A 19271-nucleotide genomic window follows, 5' to 3' on the forward strand; every position below is an offset into this window, starting at 1 on the left:
TTAAGAGATGGATGTGGAAGCGCTGCTTTATCATTTACACATCAGTAATGATGCAGCTGTCCCTCTGCCACAACATCCATTTACTAGTGAAGGGGTGCGTGTGTTCGGCTCCTCTCCCCTGCCAGAGTGGCAGCGCCACCCCATGTCATCCAGGGCCCGCCTGCCACATGCAAGTGGGCAAAGTCACCCTTACGGTAACAGCGTGATGAATGGGCGCACACTAATGAAATGGAGACATCAAGGCGTGGGGCGAGGAAGAAAGAGTGCTGATGGGAGGCAGCGGAGCTGTCCCGAGTCGGAGGGGAGCGGGAAGAAGGATCGCCTCGCCACCGTGTGCTGTCAAGGGAGAAATTACACATTTACTCTTGCTTTTTCTTAAGGAGACGGCCACCATAGATCAAAACATGGATTTACAAGCCAATTTTCAACATGAAATATAGACACCAGGAATCAATTTAAGCTTTGCTTCTATTTTAGCAAACTCTGCTTGCATTTAGTCGCAGGTAAATAACATGAACCAGCCCAACCCGATTCCCTGTTAGGTGGGAAGGGGATGGCATATTGTCTGTTCAGAAACAGAGGGAAAGCCTCTGTCTTAATTTTTTGCCCTAACTGTATTTTATGGGAGCTATTGGGGTCTGTATCAAAAGTCCTCACATAAAGTTTTTCAAGTTTCCAAAATAGCAAAGCTGATTTTTGTCTATGTGATCTAACAGAGAATTTGGAAATACCTGAAATTCCATTTTAAAGCAAGTTTCTAGTTCCCATAGGTGTCTTTTGCAAGTAAAAGAAATGGGAGCAATTTCTGCTAATGTCAGGAAGCTGGGATTGCCGGTGCACTTAATTATACTTCAGATATTCAGAGGTTGAGGGAAATGTCTTTCTCCTTCACACATAGCTCTAATTTAACAAACCCTTGTTAGTTTTGCATAAACATTACACATTCTTTCAGTTTTTTTTGTGTAAATTATATAAACGAAGCACTTTAAAATAAATAAGTTTAAATTGTAAATTGTTCTGAGCACAGAAAAAATAATTCTCATAGTTCAGAAAAATAATACTTATAGTTCCACTCCTGAGTGAGATCCTAATCCCCTATTGGAGTCACTCTGATGGTAGTTGTTAAGATTAGTGCTATTGAAAGAGCATCTTTATCTGGTAGTATCTACTCTATGTTGTGTGATGACTGAGGATTTTTTTTCCTGAGCATCTTGAGACTAATTCCAGGATCAAACATCATATCACCTGCCAACTATATGAAATTGTAACTACCTTCTCTTGATGAAGAAGCACTGGTTGTTATAACTGAATTGGAAGAAAAAATAAGTGTAGTGCAAATATGGAGTAAAGCAGTGGCATTCTACTGTTAAGAGCTGGAGTCTACCAAAACACACATTAGCCAGAACAGAATCCCTAGGACTTAAGAGTGGAGGGATGAGTGGATTACAGCTTATAGGGCAAATTCAAGGAGGCAAAGCAGTATATCAGAACACACGTGTTTTTTTAGGTTAGAAAGGAAAGAGTCATACCTTCCTTTTTAGAAAAGAAAATGCCACTGGCCAACACTGACAAATCTGAATTAGTTCTGCAACCCAATTTTGGGTTTTGACCCCCTTACTGAAAACTAATGCTTAAAGTAGTATTCTCCACTCAGTCATTAGAACTCATCACCTCAAGTGCTGTTTTCCCCCTCCTGTTTAGCATTCCCTTTCTGCAGTTGCTATTCACTCTCAGCAAAGGCTAACTTGTCTTACCCTGTTATCTGATTTAGTAATAGGGTGGCTAACTAGAGTGTGGACTATGGGAGGCTTCAACACAAACCTGTGACAGAAAAAGTGATGACTGTCCCTGCCTGGCATTCTGAGATACGGCTGGTGGGGACAGGGACCTAAGGCATCCACATTGTGAGGTATTTCAAGGCATAAGGGTATTTCACTACTCACCTTCTCAGAAGCTGCTAAACATGGTTACAAAAAAAGAGCTTTTGGGCCAAGCTAGCTCTATCTGGTGTTCCTTTACCCCCTTCCTAAAACTTATTATTATTATAACAGAAATGTGGGACATACAATTAAATACACATTCAAGAGAATCTGGTTCCAAAACCAGCATCGATTTGTAGTTGAAGTATTGGATTAAATCTCTAGGACCAGGATTCAAATTCACATTCAGTCCTAGGGACCCAAGTCACACTCTCAGTCTTAGAGGAATGCAATGCCAAATTTCCTTTGAAGATATCCTGCCAAGAAAACTTAGCTACAAGGTCTCCATAAGTGGAAGTTGAATTGAAAGGACACAGTCCCGCTTTTCAATGCCATTGAGCAGTTGCGGAGGACCTGCCAACTCCTTGCCATTGCTCCATCATCCTGCCCAGTTGCACTACTACTATTTTTTCCTTGGTAGCAATGGCCTACCCACTGAAAGTTTTTTATAGTACAAAGTTGGAGAACAGTGGCAGCTACATGAACTGACTGCCACAATGGAAAGACTTACTCAAGTGGAGATTTTTAAAATAGGAAATTTTGTCAGTAGTTTCACCTTTTTTCAGCAACTTGTACACCTCCCTAGTTTAAAAGGAAGAGAAAAAGAAGCACACTTCTGTTATTAGACAACTCCACCTTCACTGATGAGATACTATTGTTAAAGCTGGATGTATCACAAACTAAGCCTCTAAAGTCTTATTAGTCCTACCAATAGAGTATTTTCAAATATCTTAGGGGGGGGGGGGGGGATGTATGTAGCATAACTTTGTGGCCTCAAATGTTCCTCTTCGTAACATCAAAAGCTATGAACTAAGCCCTGAACGATAGGATAGTTAATGTAGAGATGTCTTTCTAGTTGTTTTTGTTGACTTATGTAAAGGCTGAGAAGCAACATTGATTTTTTTGCTGAAACATATTTACTCCAACACCCCAGGCAATCTTAGAGCAGAGTAAATACAGCTATAGCAATAATGTATTATGTAGCTATAAAGTTAGACTTGGGCCAAGATACATTTTTAGCATGGTATAAATATATGGCAGCACACGTAGAACAGGTACCACAGCCTATTACATGGGTGCAGCAAGGCTCTAAGGTCACTCACTTGCAAGACCAATATTATGAAATGCAAATATGAACACACAGAAGCATGCGTGTTCACATCATCAATATTTAAGAATATAGCCATCTAATCATGTAGTAATATGGAGTGTGTTCATCTGCACCTTTTTATATTCATGTGAGGTCTCAGAAGCAAACTCCATGCAGATACAGCGGACCCATTACATATATCCCATTATTTGTCAGTGATGGTGCAACAGTAGGAATAGAAAGACCATAGACTGCAGAGATGGGGTCAGGGCCGGTTGAACGTAGAGGCCGCTGAAGCGGCCGCTTCGGGCGCATGCTGATAGGTGCGCTGTCGAGGCGTTGACAGCGCTCCCGTAGCACCGCTGCTGCCGTTAGCCCGCGCGAGCGATCAAAGCTCCGCGCCAAACTGCACAGCACCATCGCCCAAAATGGCCGATGGTGCTGTACGCAAGCGCAGACCGGCCAAAATGGGCAATCGGCGCTGTACGCATGTGCACAGCACCGATCGCCCATTTCGCCCGTGCTGCTGAATGCAGGCGCAGATCGGCCAAAATGGGCGATCTGCGCCTGCGTTCAGCACCCTCGACCGAAATGGGCGATCAGCGCCTGCGTTCAGCACCCTCGACCGAAATGGGCGATCGCACAGCGGCACCGTTGCCGCCGCAGCAGTTCGCCTACTACTTGGAATGACCTCGGGCCAGTTCTGGATGGGGTGATGGCAACAAGTGCCACTTTTGTCAGAAGATAAAAGTACCATACCAGCTCCTGAGCTGCTCAAGAGTCAGTAGGGCTGCTTTCTTTCCAGACTGCTTTTGCTTCTACTCCATACCATGCTGAAATGTCTCCTACCATTTTAGCAGAGTATTTAAGCAATGACAAGATTCCAGCCACTCTACTACAGTAGGACACTCAAAAGCTAGATCACCATCACAGAGAAAAAGAAAAGGTCATCTTCAGTTAAATGCGTAGTGCTCTTTCCCATTCATTGTACTAAAATATATATTTAGAAGAGTTCAGTATATGGGCAAGATAGGAAATGAGGTATTCTTTCAGATATTTGTACCCCAAATTATTTAAGTCTTTAAAGTCTGAGCACAGACCAAATAGGGAACCAATTGTAATTATTTTTAAGAATGGGTGTGACATGACTCCATTTGGACAGGGAAGGGCAAAGTGTGGCCTCTAGATGTTTGATTGCAGTTCCCATCAGCCCTAAGGACACAGAAGTGAACAGAAAACCAAATATAATTGGAACAGATCCATAGTAACCATTTTGTCAACTCAGATTTCAGGTATATATTATTATTTGGTCAGAGTCTGGTTCTAATTGTCCAGGCATTGATTGCTAAACTCTTTGGTGATGGCTCAGAGTGCAAACCAACTGATGCAATTTTGTTCTACATGGTCATGAGGTCTCAGGAGCCATAGCTGGATTACATGGATATGTGTGTGTGTTTTCTAGTAATTTATTAGCTGAAAATGAAATTCAATGCATTTCTTCTCTATCTTCTTCTTTCTCTGCCCAACAGATGACTGCAAGAACATTGCCAACATCATGAAGACATTGGCTCACAGAGGGTTCATCTTCAAGCAGACCTCCAAGCCCTTTTGATCTCCGGGGCCGGCCAGACAGGGCTGCATGCGGCCGGCTCCTGCTACATGGGCGTGATGGGCTGGAGCTTTCAAATGACAGAAAGAGGACAGAGGAACGAGAAACCCCATGACTCCGTCAGTTTTGCTGTTCTGCCAGTAGAGGCTGTATATATGGAACTGGAATCTCTGTGTAGGCCTGACGTGACTCCCTCTCTGGGGCCGGCTGCCTGCCCAGCCTGGCCCAGCCTGCAGCCCCCTAGGGTGCTTGCTCCACATGGTTAGAGACGTAGATTGTTTTCCCTTTTGTTGGCTTCTGATTTCCATTGGCGTCTTTCTCTCTTTCTCTCTCTCAAGCTTTCTGCTCACATTTGCGCCTGTAGCAAGACCATGGCGCCATGTTCGGGCTCTTGCTCTTATTATTTTTGAGTACAATATCTCAACAGCTGCAGTCAAGCCCCCCCCCTCCCCCGGTGTGAATCTGTTTCTGTGTCTCCTGCGTGTCAGCTAAATATTGACTGAGCAGCATTTGGACCGCCCCCACCCCTTCCTTCGGCCTCTCTCTGATTGCCCGATCTGTTTTAAATAAACACTAATCCTCTGATTCCTCCTATATGTGACTAAGAAAGCTTGGCTCTTTCTGTTCAAGGTAAAGTGCCTGTATTCCCTGCCCACCAAAAGTCACCTGTCTCCTTGGGCCTTCGTTCAGCAGGGGCTATCATAGGCTGGAGCATCCTGGCTGATGCTTGTGACCATGTCCGGCACCTCTTGCACAGGGGTCCCCTGCTCATGCCTCCTCAGAGCCTAGGTGGCCTTACTGTGCATCCATCTGTGCATGCCCCCCTCCCCATGTAGCATGCAGTCCATTGCAGGCAGTGGACATGCCCATTACTGCTATCCCAGCAGGGGGGTTGTGTTCCCAGAACCTGCAAATTGACTGATAGCTCTGCTTCTTCGCCATTACTAAAAGTGACCACCTCACCCTTCCACAATGGCTGTAACCAGTCTTTTGCTTGAAAGATATGGCCCTTTCTTCCCATCTGATTCCCATTGCTCTGGAACAGTACAGGAGAAAGGAGAATAAAGAATGGTGCTCCTCCTCATTTTGCTGGTTTCCAGAAACCTTCTGCCCTAATCTTAGCCTTTGCTGAATCGATACCCAGGTGGATAGGCTCCTGCTGCCACCTTCCTGGGAGCCACACCAAAAAGGCTCTGCCCTTGCAGCAGTAAGGCTGTGAGCTGATACAGGCACTGGGCCTTTCCAGTAAATAATGCATGGTGTGTGGATGTTCCAGCTGAACCCAACCTGACCTCCTCATCGGCTCGTTACTCCCATCCTTGCTGTAAATGTGCCACATGAATAAAGTTTGGGGGAAAGGAACTTGACTCATTATGTGCTGCAAGGGAATGGGGGTGGTCTTTCCAGGAATCTCTCACAAGGTGCATTACTGCCTGTTGTTTCCAAAATCTGTTCAGATTATTACAAAACTAGGCAGTTTCGGCATTGATTTGAAAATAGTTTGGCTTTCCGGGATCTTCAGCTCACCCCTTTTAAGGGCAATGGTCACTTTTAAATGGCTTTAAGGAATCATACACACATTTCTTGCTGTAGCTTAGAAACACCGTGTTAGCTGAAGAACATTTCCCACTTTCTTACTCTTTCCTTGGGGAAGGTTCTGGGAAAAGCTAATACTGATCTCCACAATACTTATGTCTGGTCTTACTCCAGCTGTGTTGTTCTCTGTGCCATGTTCACTTTGGGCAGAGCCACAAAGTCTTCAGTTAAGTGAATTGCTGTAGACAGTAGAAGTGGACAGGGATGAGTAATATCATGTTTAACAGGGACAACTAAATTTTTGTAGTATACTCTGCTCAAAATTAAGGAGCATGAGATTGCCAAACATTTCAAACTTTCCTCCCCTACTCATTCACACAGAAAATCCATAGGCTGTGCAGTCCACAGCTGTACTGGTGAACACTTTGGAAATGTGCACCTTCATTATAATAGAGAGAACCAGTAATTAGAAATGAAGGTTAAATAGCACAACATATGCACACAAATAAGTTCTCATCAGTATTTATAGGTAGAGTGGCTGATCCTTTCTTTTCTATTCCATATGAAAATATATCATGTATTGCAACGCTAATCCTGGAACTACATGTTAAAAAATCATCATCCATTTTAAAGTCATAAAACAAGTTTGAAGGCCAAAGAATAATTACCAAATGTTAGTTTAGTGCTACATGACCTAAGATGGCTTATGCACCAATGCGAACCAATTTAAAGGATTTACAAAATAATGACAAACAGAAGGAGTAGAAGCGCCTTAGAAAACATCCTGAGCTGATTGCTTCATGGCCTAAGACAAAAACCAAAGTAACTTGGTACCTGTATCATTGTTTACACTGTTCTTCTCTGTCTCATTGGAGCAGGATAAAATGTTCGTCCTACCCCACTTTAAACCCTCTCCTCTATGGTACATCGGAATAGGGTCCCTTTCCCTCTACACTGAAGTTCAGACAACGGGTAGGAGCAAGTAAAAGATAAGCAGCATGTCTACTCAAGCCAGGCAGCAGACTCAGCAAAGTTTGTGTTCACCAACCACTCATTCTCACTTGTGGGTTTCATCCTCCAAGGTACTAGAGAATATAACGGAGTCTCTCCCATCTCGGGTTAGGGACTTGGGATCAAAGGTCACAGGGATTTTAATGGCTCCCTCTGTGTAATCACCTGATCAGTTTTATTGATTCTGTGTCGATGGAGTCGTCTAATTAGTTTTCTATGAAAACGAAGAACTTGGCCTTTGACCTTTCTTTCTGCCAGCATGAATGTAAATCAAAGGGCGTTGTCATGCACTATCGATTCTAAGTTGCACTTGAAAGGGGAAGTGGAGGGTAGCGCATGCGTTAGCCCTGACAGCTGCAGGCCAGGAGTGTCACGGCCCTCTTCTCAAAGGTGGAAGATGACAGAGGAAGGAGGGAAAAGGGGGGTTTCCTGTTAATTTGTGGCAAAGTAAATTCTAGAGCTAAACAGTGAACAGACTGGAATCATTCCCAGACCAGAATCCTAAGGCTTACCACATACATTACTAAACATTAAACATTACTTTATGCTCCTGAGTTGAGCTACTCACACACTTAAGGACTGCTACCTTTCTGGAGAATACCACACACTATCAAATGCCTGTGGACCTAGACACAACCAGAGCTTCCTGCTAAGATTTGACTTAGGATGTTCTCTGCACTGGAAACACCATTATACCAAATACCTGGAATTCTGTGGCCTGTAAATATAATGCAAATATTGATATATTTACCAATTTCACATCATTTATTGTTAACAAAGGGGAGAAATAAGTGGCTAAGCAAAGAAATAAAACTTCAGTCTCATTACCTTCTGACATGGGATCTCACATTGCCTTCTGCAGCTAGAAAAGCTGGAAAATTCTTCAAAGTCACTAAATTAAATACCAAATAGTGTGATGTTTTGTTTTAATGGCTAATAGTCCTAGTTATACTGTCTTAACTGCACAATCCTGCACAAATAACCCAATCTTCATAAGGAGGGCTGAGTGTAGCCATGACCTAATAACGTTCCTAGATTCATGAAAAGCCAACCTGTATTCAGTTGATTGCTCCACTAACCACTAAACTATCATTCCATAGGGTATCTCTACACAGAACAAATGATACTGTCCTACTAAATGTGATAAGCAAACACAAAGCAGCTATAATCTTAGAAAACAGGCTTATTTCCAAGCAAACATACAGGCCTGAATCCTAGTATTCTTAATTCCAGATAGAGTAGACCACTGAATCAATGGAAACTGAGCCAATATTTATATAAAGGTTATTGATTCAGTGGGTTTATTCTAGTCTGGACTACAAGTGGGATTTAGGCCACACAGCATCAAGCTGCAAAGAGCTGGGGAACTGCTTTGAAGAACAACATGAAAACCATTGCGCTATGGTCAAGTACATGCGCCCACAAGCCCAGCAGTGTAGAATACTTTGGCTAGTGACAGGACTGAGAAATTTATTTATTTGCAGTATTTATATTCCACCCTTCTCACCCCGAAGGGGACTCAGAGCAGATCACAATGTACACATACATGGCAAACATTCAATGCCATATGAACATAGAGACACAGAGGCAATTTAACCTTCTCCAGCTTCCTGAGGGTATGTTCAATTCCGGCCACAGGGAGAGCAGCTGCTTCATCATCCACTGTGATGCCGACTTCCTCATTCCAAACGCTGCTGGATGATTTTATGGTGTCGTAAATTAGTTAAATTAGCCTCCCCACGTAAATGGTACCTAAATTTCCTACTTCATAGATGCTCTCGGGTTGCTTAGGTCAACAACAATCAGGGCTATTTTTTTATTTTAATGGTCGGATGCTCACTCCGACACGGGCTGGCCTCGAACTCATGACCTCTTGGTCATAGTGATTTTTTGCAGCTGGCTACTAACCAGCCAGCGCCACAGCCCGGCCCTCAGCCTGAGAGATGAGAAAAATAAAGATGTAACCTCTGAATTTAGTTATCAAAAAGAGGCCCATAATTAATGAAGCCAAATGCCTGAATTATTTAGTACCAATGTTTAAACAAACTTACAGACAGCAGATACAATTTCAAGCAGAGGCAATAGCTCCCTCACTATTTTTGCCTACTACAAAAGGTACGTCTATCCACTAGAACATTTTCTTCTTCAGAACAGTTGTCATTTGCATGGAATGTATACAGATCATGGCTTATCCCATAAGACACTATTTAATGCCAAAAGCAAGGAATCGGTGTTAGTGGCTAAATGCTCAACCAATGGCTAAATGTTCTTCAGTGTAGCCCAAGTACATGGAAAATCAATACTTTCAACAGTAGAAAGTGAAGAAAGTGGCAAAAATGGGAGATAGAAAAAGCACACATTTATGTCTTTCTATATCTGTATGTTTGTTCATGCTGCTCTTTCTATGGCTGTAGTTTCAACTTAAAACTGTGGTCTGAATCTTATTGGTAATCTCAACCGAACCCACTGAATTAACTACTGAATGGTAAGTCAAATACAGTATATATAAATAAATCCCCTTGATGGAATAGGATTTAGGCCATTGAACTCAAGTGTTTGCCACTATTTTATAATATCAGCATCCACATTCATTGCTCAAGTGCAGCATCATACCAGAACATTCTGACCATGTTTTTACCCTTTTGCTTACCTTATTCACAAAAACAATTCATAATCTAAAGGTCTGACTGACTGCCCACTCCCAATTCAAAGAGAAATTGGGACAACGATATATCTGTCAGATCATACTGATGTTGATTTCCTATACACACACCCCATACTCAATTCATATTAGACAGAACAAGAGGTAACAGCTTTTCTATATTTACAAAGAAATTTACAAAAATCAGCGATATAAAAAACAATACAATAACCACGGCATCAACAAATACAAATTTGCTATGCAATCTCATCCAGTCCTTTTTACCTCAGGCAGAAGAGGACAAGAGCATTAAAACAATCCTCATTGCCACTGTAATGGGTAACTGGTGCCCTCTTGAACCTACAGTCAGTGCTCCGATTCTTCAACGTCTAAGGAGCTGCGATCTCTCATTGCTCATGGCTTCTTCACCTTTTTGACAGATGAAGAACTTGAAGCAGATTCTCTGCGCTTTCTCTGTTGCTGAAAGAAAAAGAAAAAGCGAGATGTTAAGGGCTTAGATCATCAGGCTTCTGGTTCAACCATTAAATATATACCTGCCAAAGCCCAGTTATCAGGTGTCCAGAGAAAGCACCTGGGAAAAGCCCACCAGCAAACATCTAAAAAAATGAAGGGCTGGATCCTGTACATAAACATCTAGGGTAGCAAGGAGAGAAAAACTATGGGCCAGAGAAAAGGGAGGTTCTTATAGCCAAATCACATAGCTGACAATAAGGTATATGTCTCCAGAACAACGGAAAGAAGCAATGGTATGGATATGTCTGAAGGACACACCAAGAAGGAACTGCAAATGATCAGCAGCTCCCGTTGCTCAATACATAATCTCTAAGTCACATGCTTTCCTAAAAGATACACAGACACCATTTCCACTGTCTTAGCAAGGAGATAAAGGTTGTGTTGAAAGAAATACAGAGTAACGTTCCACTTGAACCATCTTTTAAAGAGCCTGAATGATATCAGGAAAATGGAAATAACAATGCCCCCAGAAATGATCGGAGATCACATAAAAGCTTAAAACCAACTAAAGTGGGTAAGACATTACTCAAACCAAGTGGGCAAAGTATGTAACTTCAGGTGTTGGGACTGCAAATCCCAGCAGACCATAGCCAATGGTGAGGAATGTTGGCAACCGCAGTAGAACAACCTCAGAAGGGCTGCATTTTGCCCACCCGAATCTGAAGGAACCTCTTGGACTCATGGCCAGTACAAAGGAACCCTAATGACCCCCACCTTGGGATAAAGGTGCGCCACTAAAATCTTCCTTTGTCCATATTTGAGGTATACAGTTTGAGCTTCTATATTATTGTAGTCTGAACTCCTACATTAATAATGAAGTACCCCACCTCCTGGGGTTGCACCTATTCTTCATGTTCGACAATGCTTGCCTAGAATAGTTGGCCGTTAATAGATTCAGCAGAGCAGCCTTTGCTTAGCAGGGAACCTGCACTACTTCGTTAGCAGTCGCCCTCTGAAAAACAAAGTCTAGTATCAGGAGGAAAATGAGAATCAAAAGGTACATTTTAAACAGCCAGCCCAACCTGGAAACAAAGGAGTGGGGGCTTGCGCGCTTCCCAGCGAGGCTGCTGAATTAATGGGGATGAGTGCACATGTTTGATAATCTTTATATGGCAAAAGAGACATCTTTCAAATATGTCACAAATTCATATCAATCACCTTTCCTGGATTGGCTTTGCCCATCGCCGTGGGCAAAAGCGATAAGTGTCTGGTTAGAAAAAATGTTCTACATTATAATTTACAAGAGCCTGGGAACCTAGTTCTCTGTTAATGGAAAGGAATTATTTTAAAATAGAAGCACACACACACACACACACACATAAAACACATTCTCTCATATCATGGGCACAGATACACATTTATATATACGCACGAATGAGCCAAGCTTTCTAACTCCATCTGGAAGGAAGGATGTTTGATGTTAACAATGTAACTTCTCACTTTCAAGCAGGCTCAGAAAACAAGGAGCCGGCAGGAGTTCAGATAAAGGCAGCTTAAAAGTCAAATGATTCTGACTCTGAACCCGAGACTTCTTAGAGGCAAGGTCCTTTCCTTTCCCCATTAATGGGCTGACTTGTGAGCCCAGGAACAAAGTGCGCTGATGTGAGGAATTCTGAGGAGAGTCAACTCATTATGGATGGGCGAGTGGAGTCTGAGTCGCGCAAATCAAAGGCTCTAATCTGGAGTAACTGGCTGCACTTCTGCTTGGGACTAATTTGTTCCAAGTTAGACTCACCTTTCACCCCCCAAAGGCCCAGAGTAGCGTCCCTCCTGGGTCAGCAGAGCAGTGCTCTGGGGTTGGGGGAGAAGGCTACCTTCCCTGTGGACCGCCAGCAATGGACACACAACTTAGGGGGGATCCCAGAGCAGATGAACTAAACAGGTGCCCTGGGCTGGGTTGGAGAGAGGCTGGAAGTCAGAAGGCCAGAAGATAAGCCCATAAAGGCGATGTTCCTGCCAAAAGGTGGTAGGTGTTCAATGCTACATTTTTCCTGGCTGTGGTGAGAGGGCAATGTGAATGTCTGCTAGTGTTATTAAACACTTGTTTGAAAGGTAGACTACCTTTCTTGCAGTATTACAGACAATGCCTGATGCCCAGTTGCCCTTTCTACCTCAAAATAGCCTCCAAGTGAAAAGATTGGAATAGTTTTGAGGAAACAGACTTCAAAGTCCCAATATCGGCCATCGTTTCCACATTACTCTTTCTCAACATAGCTGCTTCAAGTACTGCTTTTCCTTTTTGGACTATAACCACCGCCACCATCCCCCAAATACCCCAGACATGCCAGCTGAAGGATTCAGAGAGCTGTAGCCAAACAATGGAACTTTAGTGTACATTATGTAGGTAGATCAACACACCACAAGCTCTATCTACAGATGATAGTGGATAGAAAATCCTAGATTCCCAATACTATATTGAGAAGGAAATATTGTCAGGAAAGCAAGGGATGAATGGAAGCCAACACATCTGGGGGAAATCAAATCCACAGGGTTCTTGAGGGGGGAAAAGTCAAGAGTATGCCCACACATGCAGTATATTCATAACACACACTCCCCATCCATCTTTGAACATTTGGAGATGGACAGCATGTCAATATAGAAAGCTGAGTGATTCTGCCTATGTAGATTCTGGGCTTTTGCAGTTTATCCATGAGATGGTGATAAAACACACATTACACAGGCCACTGGCTGCCTTTGTGTACGTATTACATTATTATTTCCATTTTCCACCAAGGAGTTGAGAATGACATTTTACTGCAGTAACCACCTTGGGTACTGGGATAAGTCTGTAAAATGCAGCTACATCCAAGTCACCTAGTGAATTGGAACCTAGGTTTCCTGCATCTCAGTCCAATATTCTAGATCCAGCTACACGAGCTCTCATGCCTGAAAATGACAAGAACTGCCCCTCACTGGGATGTTGTTTGAGCCAATGCCTGCCTGTTCACTCTGACATCCAAGTAGTGGAGAAAATATCCAGACTGTCTTCGTCATGAGCTGAGACAGTTTCATCCCATAACAGTTGAATCAACTCCCTGAAAAAGCAGTGTGAGACACACTCCACACCATAGTGAGCTTACATCCTCTCTTTTACTGGAAGAAAAAGCCACCTGGGTTCAAGTCTATCACAAAGATTTGCCTTTAAAGATTTGGACACCCAGTCTACTTCACCTCCAATTTGGATGCCAATCATATGGAAAGAGGAAATGAATGCATAAGGTATAAGGGCCCAGATAAATACAAGAGGTTGCCCATGTAATTAAAAAGATTGTCAATCTTGTCTGTCCAATACTGGTGAAGGGAAACCGAACTGGCACACTCTCCCAAGTAGAATACAATACAACACTTATTATTCTAATTGGCAGCAGTGCTGCTTCCCTTTACAAACCTGCCCTTCCTAATGCCCCTCTCTCCATTTTGGCAGCAACGGTGAACCTCACTGAGTTACCCCCCTCCTGCTAGCTAGAATTTCTTTCCTCTCCAAAGACAGCATAGTGGCCACAGTGTGAATGCGCTTGACCTTTTGTCTTGGACTAATCTAATTGTGTCGTCTTTGTGTAACCAGCCGGTAAAGGTCAGAGCTGTATTTAACAGGGGGGCCCTTTAGGTACCAAATTTGCCTTGCAGTGAATTAACTTGATTATATTTCTTTCAAATATGTCAAAGCCCAGATCATGTTAACCCTCTTGGTGCTGCCTTCATTCTCTTTGTTTCTATCCCAAGTGTGAGGTAGGCCAAGATCAGCACTGGGAATACATGAAAGTCCGAAATTTTGTAAACAGACAGTTTAATGCATAATACATATGGGGAAAATGCTTCTGAGCTGGCCTTAAAATGTTGATGAGGCTCGTTGAAATCCAAACGCAAGTCAGACTTTATCTCCCCCTAAAGAAGCTGTACGTTTGGGGCCCCACAACATGATCACAGGAAAGGCCTTTAGCTTGCTGCAAGGAATATACTCTTACCCAAACTTCTATTTCATATCCAGAGCTAATAGAGGCATTCTTCACATTCAAACAATAATTGAGCCTATTATGTAATAATCCTGATGTATATGCCAGTATACTGGGCAGCTCTTATACAATGAGCCAGAGGAACGTAGGCAGCTATTTGACCAACAATCTGAATATGGCTAAATTGAATGTAATTGGGATTGGTCTGTCTATGTTAACCTCAACCTGAATCTATCTGATAAAATTTTTGTCTACATCCCTGCTGCGTCTTCTACCATGCATTCATTGCTGCATACTAAAATGATTTCTTGGGAATATAGCCACAGACTGGGAAACTACGACTATCTTGAGCTGTAGGGACACCACTACCAGGAGACCTAGATAACAACTACCATTCCATGTGCATTTCCTAAGGAGACATGTTAATCCTGTCAAACTGAATACTGGAAACATTGGCAGGGATGTGAGAAATGCCTCACTGACCTGCCTAGAGATCTGTGATCCTAATTCCTACTCACCGAATTAGGTGTGAGGGGTGCCCCCACCACGTCAATGATCTGTTCCTTGCCATCACCTTTGCCTTCTTCAGTGTTCAAGCCTGACTGTCCATCAGCATGCAAGCCACCATCTGAACTGGGTCCACAGCTGCCTGCCTTGGCCAGTGCCTCATAGCGATGGCGTAACATCTGCAGCTCATATTCACAGTTTGCAAAGGCTTGTTTAAGCTCATAGAGTAGCACTAGATCACTGCGTAGCTCGTTGAACATCTGCACAATTTCCTCCGTTGGCATTGGGTTCAAGTCTGGTGAAGACAAGAGGGGGGTAAAGGTAAGCAAATCAGTTCCACAGCTTTCTTTGGTGGATACTTGCAGTTTTCTATGAATTCTGTTTTATTCCAAGATGGAGGTGGATGTAAGCACTAAAGAGTAGAATATGTCAATTATTTTACTGTTGCAGCCATTAGAAATCTGAGGAATTAGCCTTCCCTGGATTCCCTGCCACACCTCACAGCCATTTTAAGACCTGTAATGTGATGAGTCTAGAAGCTGACCCAGTTTCAAGGGAAGGCATTCATTAAACAACCCCATCTTCATTTCACAGCCTTACTTGCTGGCTGTACTCAACAATCCTTACTCCTGCAGCAAGGAAATTGTAGCTGGGCAAGGCAGGAGGCCAGAGGGTGGCTTGGCTTTAGCCCTGTTTTGCAAACAAAGAGCCATCCTTATTTTGAAGGCATTCAAAATATGGCAGATATATCCCCAATTTGTATAAGATCATCCAAAACAGTAACAACGAGGAGGCCAAAGAACCAGTCAGTCTCCCAGACAATGGCCACTAACTCTTTCAAAGTACTTCTCCCCACACGAAGAGATTTGCCTCCTTAATGCTAGGATCTCGCTCCTCAGGTAGAAAGAGACAAAGACTCTGTTCAAATGCTTTTCTACTGGGAAGAATTAAACAAAAAATCCTGAGTATGTCTTCTGACTCCCCCAGCTTTCACTTGTGCATGTGTGTGTGTATAATTATTAACAAAATACATCAAGTATTATTTTTTCAAACCCATTCACATACTGTTATTCAGGGAACTGGCTGTATTACTAAGGGGAAAAAATAGCCCCTCTAGACTACAAAGAATTTGCTCCATGGGTCTCTCTCTCTCTCTACCTGCCCTCTTTACTCACCTACTCCGAGTTCCATCAGCATCTGCTCCAAGGCTTTAATCTTCTTCTGTCCCACGGAGCTCGGCAGTTTCATCTGGAATACAAAGGTAACAGCCACACAGCTCTGAGCTAGCCCTCACTCACAGCCGCCTAGTTCAAACGGCAAAGGAGCTTTGCTTTTTATAGTGCACAGGGAAAAAAGCGAGGCAAAGAAAGAAAAAGAGAAAAGGGAAATCAAGTGCTGGGAGAGGGAGGCAGAGAGAAGGTCTGAAAGTTTGTAGACTAGGGCCAAGGGCAGGGACTGAAAAGCCTGGTCGCAAGGGCTTTACAGTTCCCTTGGTGCCAAGATGCGGAGATGCACAGCTTTACAGCTTCCATGTGCAACTGAATTAACAACAAAAGTTCTGCTCCGCTTCGAACCCTCTCCCGCAGTGCCCTGCCCATCAAAGAGCTCAATTACACAGCAGCTAATGTGCGATGCTGCCCTACTTTACTTGCTCTTGCCAGCCTGATTAGACTCGTGCACTAACAGACTTCCTTCTCCCTTTACCTGCCAAGCCCGGAGCTGTGGGATTCATTTACAGAGCCAGTTTTCTAACAAAAGATGCAAAGAGGCACAAAGCGTGCACACACTTACTCAATTGGCAGAAATGTGAACACACAGCCATGTTGGAGCCGAAGGGGGCATAGAGAGCAGGAATGTATCAGGCAGGGCACAGACCCCAAGCTGGGTAAGGGATCGCACTTGGCAGGACCCCCTCAGTGCAACCTGAGGGGGTCCTTAGGGGCCGGAGCAGTAGTCAATGGGGGAAAGCCCAGGGGTACAGAAAAACGAGGCACAATTCAATATAGATCCCTGGTAAGGAAGGGAAAATGGTCAAGCTAACATTCTTCTAACATTCTACCTAAGCTAACCCCCCAAAAAGTATTAAAACCCGTCTGCGAGGTCTCCATAACTACCTTCAAGGAGCTTTTTTGCTTCTTGCCATATGCTCATGTTAATAGATGGAACATGTTAGTGGCTCCACTCTGTTTCCAGCTTCAGGTGTTGAAAATATTTTTCCTTAAAAATAGGGATCACCCTCTCTCCTAGCCTGTTTTATCTCAATTCTTTGACAGGAAAAAGCTATCTTTGATCTATGTTTAGTGTAATAATGGAGAGCAGATTCAGATATCAATTAATAGGATCATCTCATTCAAGTAATTCTTCCTAGATAGATATATCACTGGAGCACAATGCAAAGGCTCCATTTTTGACTGCCAACCTATGAGAGAGATCTACAAGCAATTGGGCCCTCCTACAACACAATCAATTCCCTTTCATTTGTCAGAAAGGGAATTTTTGCAGCAGGGAACTGGTTCTCTTCATACAACATGGACTACTCATGCTCAGACTCTTGCACACCAGAAGAGATTAGATGCAATATTGAAAAGGAAAAAATTCTACTGGGTATCAAAATGCTCAACGAGTGGTTTTAGGTATGTCCATTTCAATTTATTTAAAACCCTAGTCATAGAATCATAGAATCATAGAATAGTAGAGTTAGAAGAGACCTCATGGGCAATCTAGTCCAACCCCCTGCTAAGAAGCAGGAAATCGCTTTCAAAGCACCCCCGACAGATGGCCATCCAGCCTCTGCTTAAAAGCCTCCAAGGAAGGAGCCTCCACCACAGTCCGGGGGAGAGAGTTCCACTGCCGAACAGCCCACACAATGAGGAAGTTCTTCCTGATGTTCAGGTGGAATCTCCTTTCCTGTAGTTTGAAGCCATTGTTCAGCATCCTAGTCTCCAGCGCAGCAGAAAGCAAGCTTGCTTCCTCCTCCCTATGACTTCACCTCACATATTTGTACATGGCTATCATGTCTCTTCTTAGCCTTCTCTTCTGCAGGCTAAACATGCCCAGTTCTTTAAGCCACTCCTCATAGGGCTTGTTCTCCAGACCTCTGATCATTTTAGTTGCCCTCCTCTGGACGCTTTCCAGCTTGTCAACATCTCCCTTCAACTGCAGTGCCCAGAATTGGACACAGTATTCCAGGTGTGGCCTGACCAAGGCAGAATAGAGGGGGAGCATGACTTCCCTGAATCTAGACGCTATACCCCTATTGATGCAGGCCAAAATCCCGTTGGCTTTCTTAGCAGCCGCATCACATTGCTGGCTCATGTTTAACTTATTGTCCACAAGGACTCCAAGATCTTTTTCACATGTACTGCTGTCTAGCCAGGCGTCCCCCATTCTGTAACTTTGCATTCCATTTTTTCTGCCGAAGTGAAGTATTTTGCATTTGTCCCTGTTGAACTTCATTTTGCTAGTTTCGGCCCATCTCTCCAGTCTGTTAAGATCATTTTGAATTCTTCTCCTTTCGCTTGGAGTGTTGGCTATCCCTTGCAGTTTGGTGTCATCTGCAAACTTGATGATCGTGCCTTCTAACCCTTCATCTAAGTCGTTAATAAAGATGTTGAACAGAACCGGGACCAGGACGGAACCCTGCGGCACTCCACTCGTGACTTTTTTCCAAGATGAAGACGACGCATTGGTGAGCACCTTTTGGGTTCGTTCGCTTAGCCAATTACAGATCCACCTAACCGTAGTTTTGTCTAGCCCACATTTTACTAGTTTGTTTGCCAGAAGGTTGTGAGGGACTTTGTCGAAGGCCTTACTGAAATCTAGGTACGCTACATCCACAGCGTTCCCTGTATCGACCCAACTCGTAACTCTATCGAAAAAAGAGATCAGATTAGTCTGGCATGACTTGTTTTTGGTAAATCCGTGTTGACTATTAGCAATGACTGCATTTGTTTCTAAGTGTTTGCAGACCACTTCCTTAATGATCTTTTCCAGAATCTTGGCTGGTATCGACTTGAGGCTGACTGGATGGTAATTGTTTGGGTCGTTCTTTTTTCCCTTCTTGGAGATAGGGACCACGTTTACCCTCCTCCAATCTTCTGGGACTTCTCCCGTTCTCCAAGAACTCTCAAATATGATTGCTAGTGGTTCTGAAATAACTTCAGCTAGTTCCTTCAGTACTCTTGGATGTAGTTGAGCTGGCCCTGGCGACTTGAATTTGTTTAGAGCGGCCAGGTGTTCCTAGACAATTTGTTTCCCTACTTGGGGTTGGATTTCCCCTAATCCTTCGTCCATTTCATGTTGCTGAGGTCGAAGATGGCTTTCCTTTTGTGAGAAGACCGAGGCAAAGAAGGCATTAAGCAGTTCTGCCTTTTCCCTGTCCCCATCACCCCATCTTCTCCTCACAGAGGCC

The 19271-nt window shown here is 43.5% G+C and overlaps 2 protein-coding genes across 6 annotated transcripts in view; one reads left to right on the top strand and one right to left on the bottom strand.

Moving 5' to 3' along the window:
• Positions 1-6040, top strand: part of eri3 (ERI1 exoribonuclease family member 3) — a 283942-nt gene extending 277902 nt beyond the window's left edge. For all 4 annotated transcript variants that reach the window (XM_008109512.3, XM_062978374.1, XM_016993221.2 and 1 more), the window contains exon 8: positions 4599-6040. In XM_008109512.3, coding sequence (XP_008107719.1) covers positions 4599-4681 — 83 coding nt within the window. In that variant the 3' untranslated portion in view covers positions 4682-6040. The remainder of the gene's footprint in view (positions 1-4598) is intronic.
• Positions 6041-8675: 2635 nt separating this feature from the next.
• dmap1 (DNA methyltransferase 1 associated protein 1) overlaps positions 8676-19271 on the bottom strand; it is a 40219-nt gene continuing 29623 nt past the window's right edge. For both annotated transcript variants that reach the window (XM_008109510.3, XM_008109511.3), the window contains 3 exons: positions 16036-16108; positions 14872-15155; positions 8676-10346 (listed from right to left, as the gene is read on the bottom strand). In XM_008109510.3, coding sequence (XP_008107717.1) covers positions 10281-10346; positions 14872-15155; positions 16036-16108 — 423 coding nt within the window. In that variant the 3' untranslated portion in view covers positions 8676-10280. The remainder of the gene's footprint in view (positions 10347-14871; positions 15156-16035; positions 16109-19271) is intronic.

This window comes from Anolis carolinensis, chromosome 4 (genome assembly GCF_035594765.1).
Source record: "Anolis carolinensis isolate JA03-04 chromosome 4, rAnoCar3.1.pri, whole genome shotgun sequence".
NCBI classification, from domain to species: domain Eukaryota; kingdom Metazoa; phylum Chordata; class Lepidosauria; order Squamata; family Dactyloidae; genus Anolis; species Anolis carolinensis.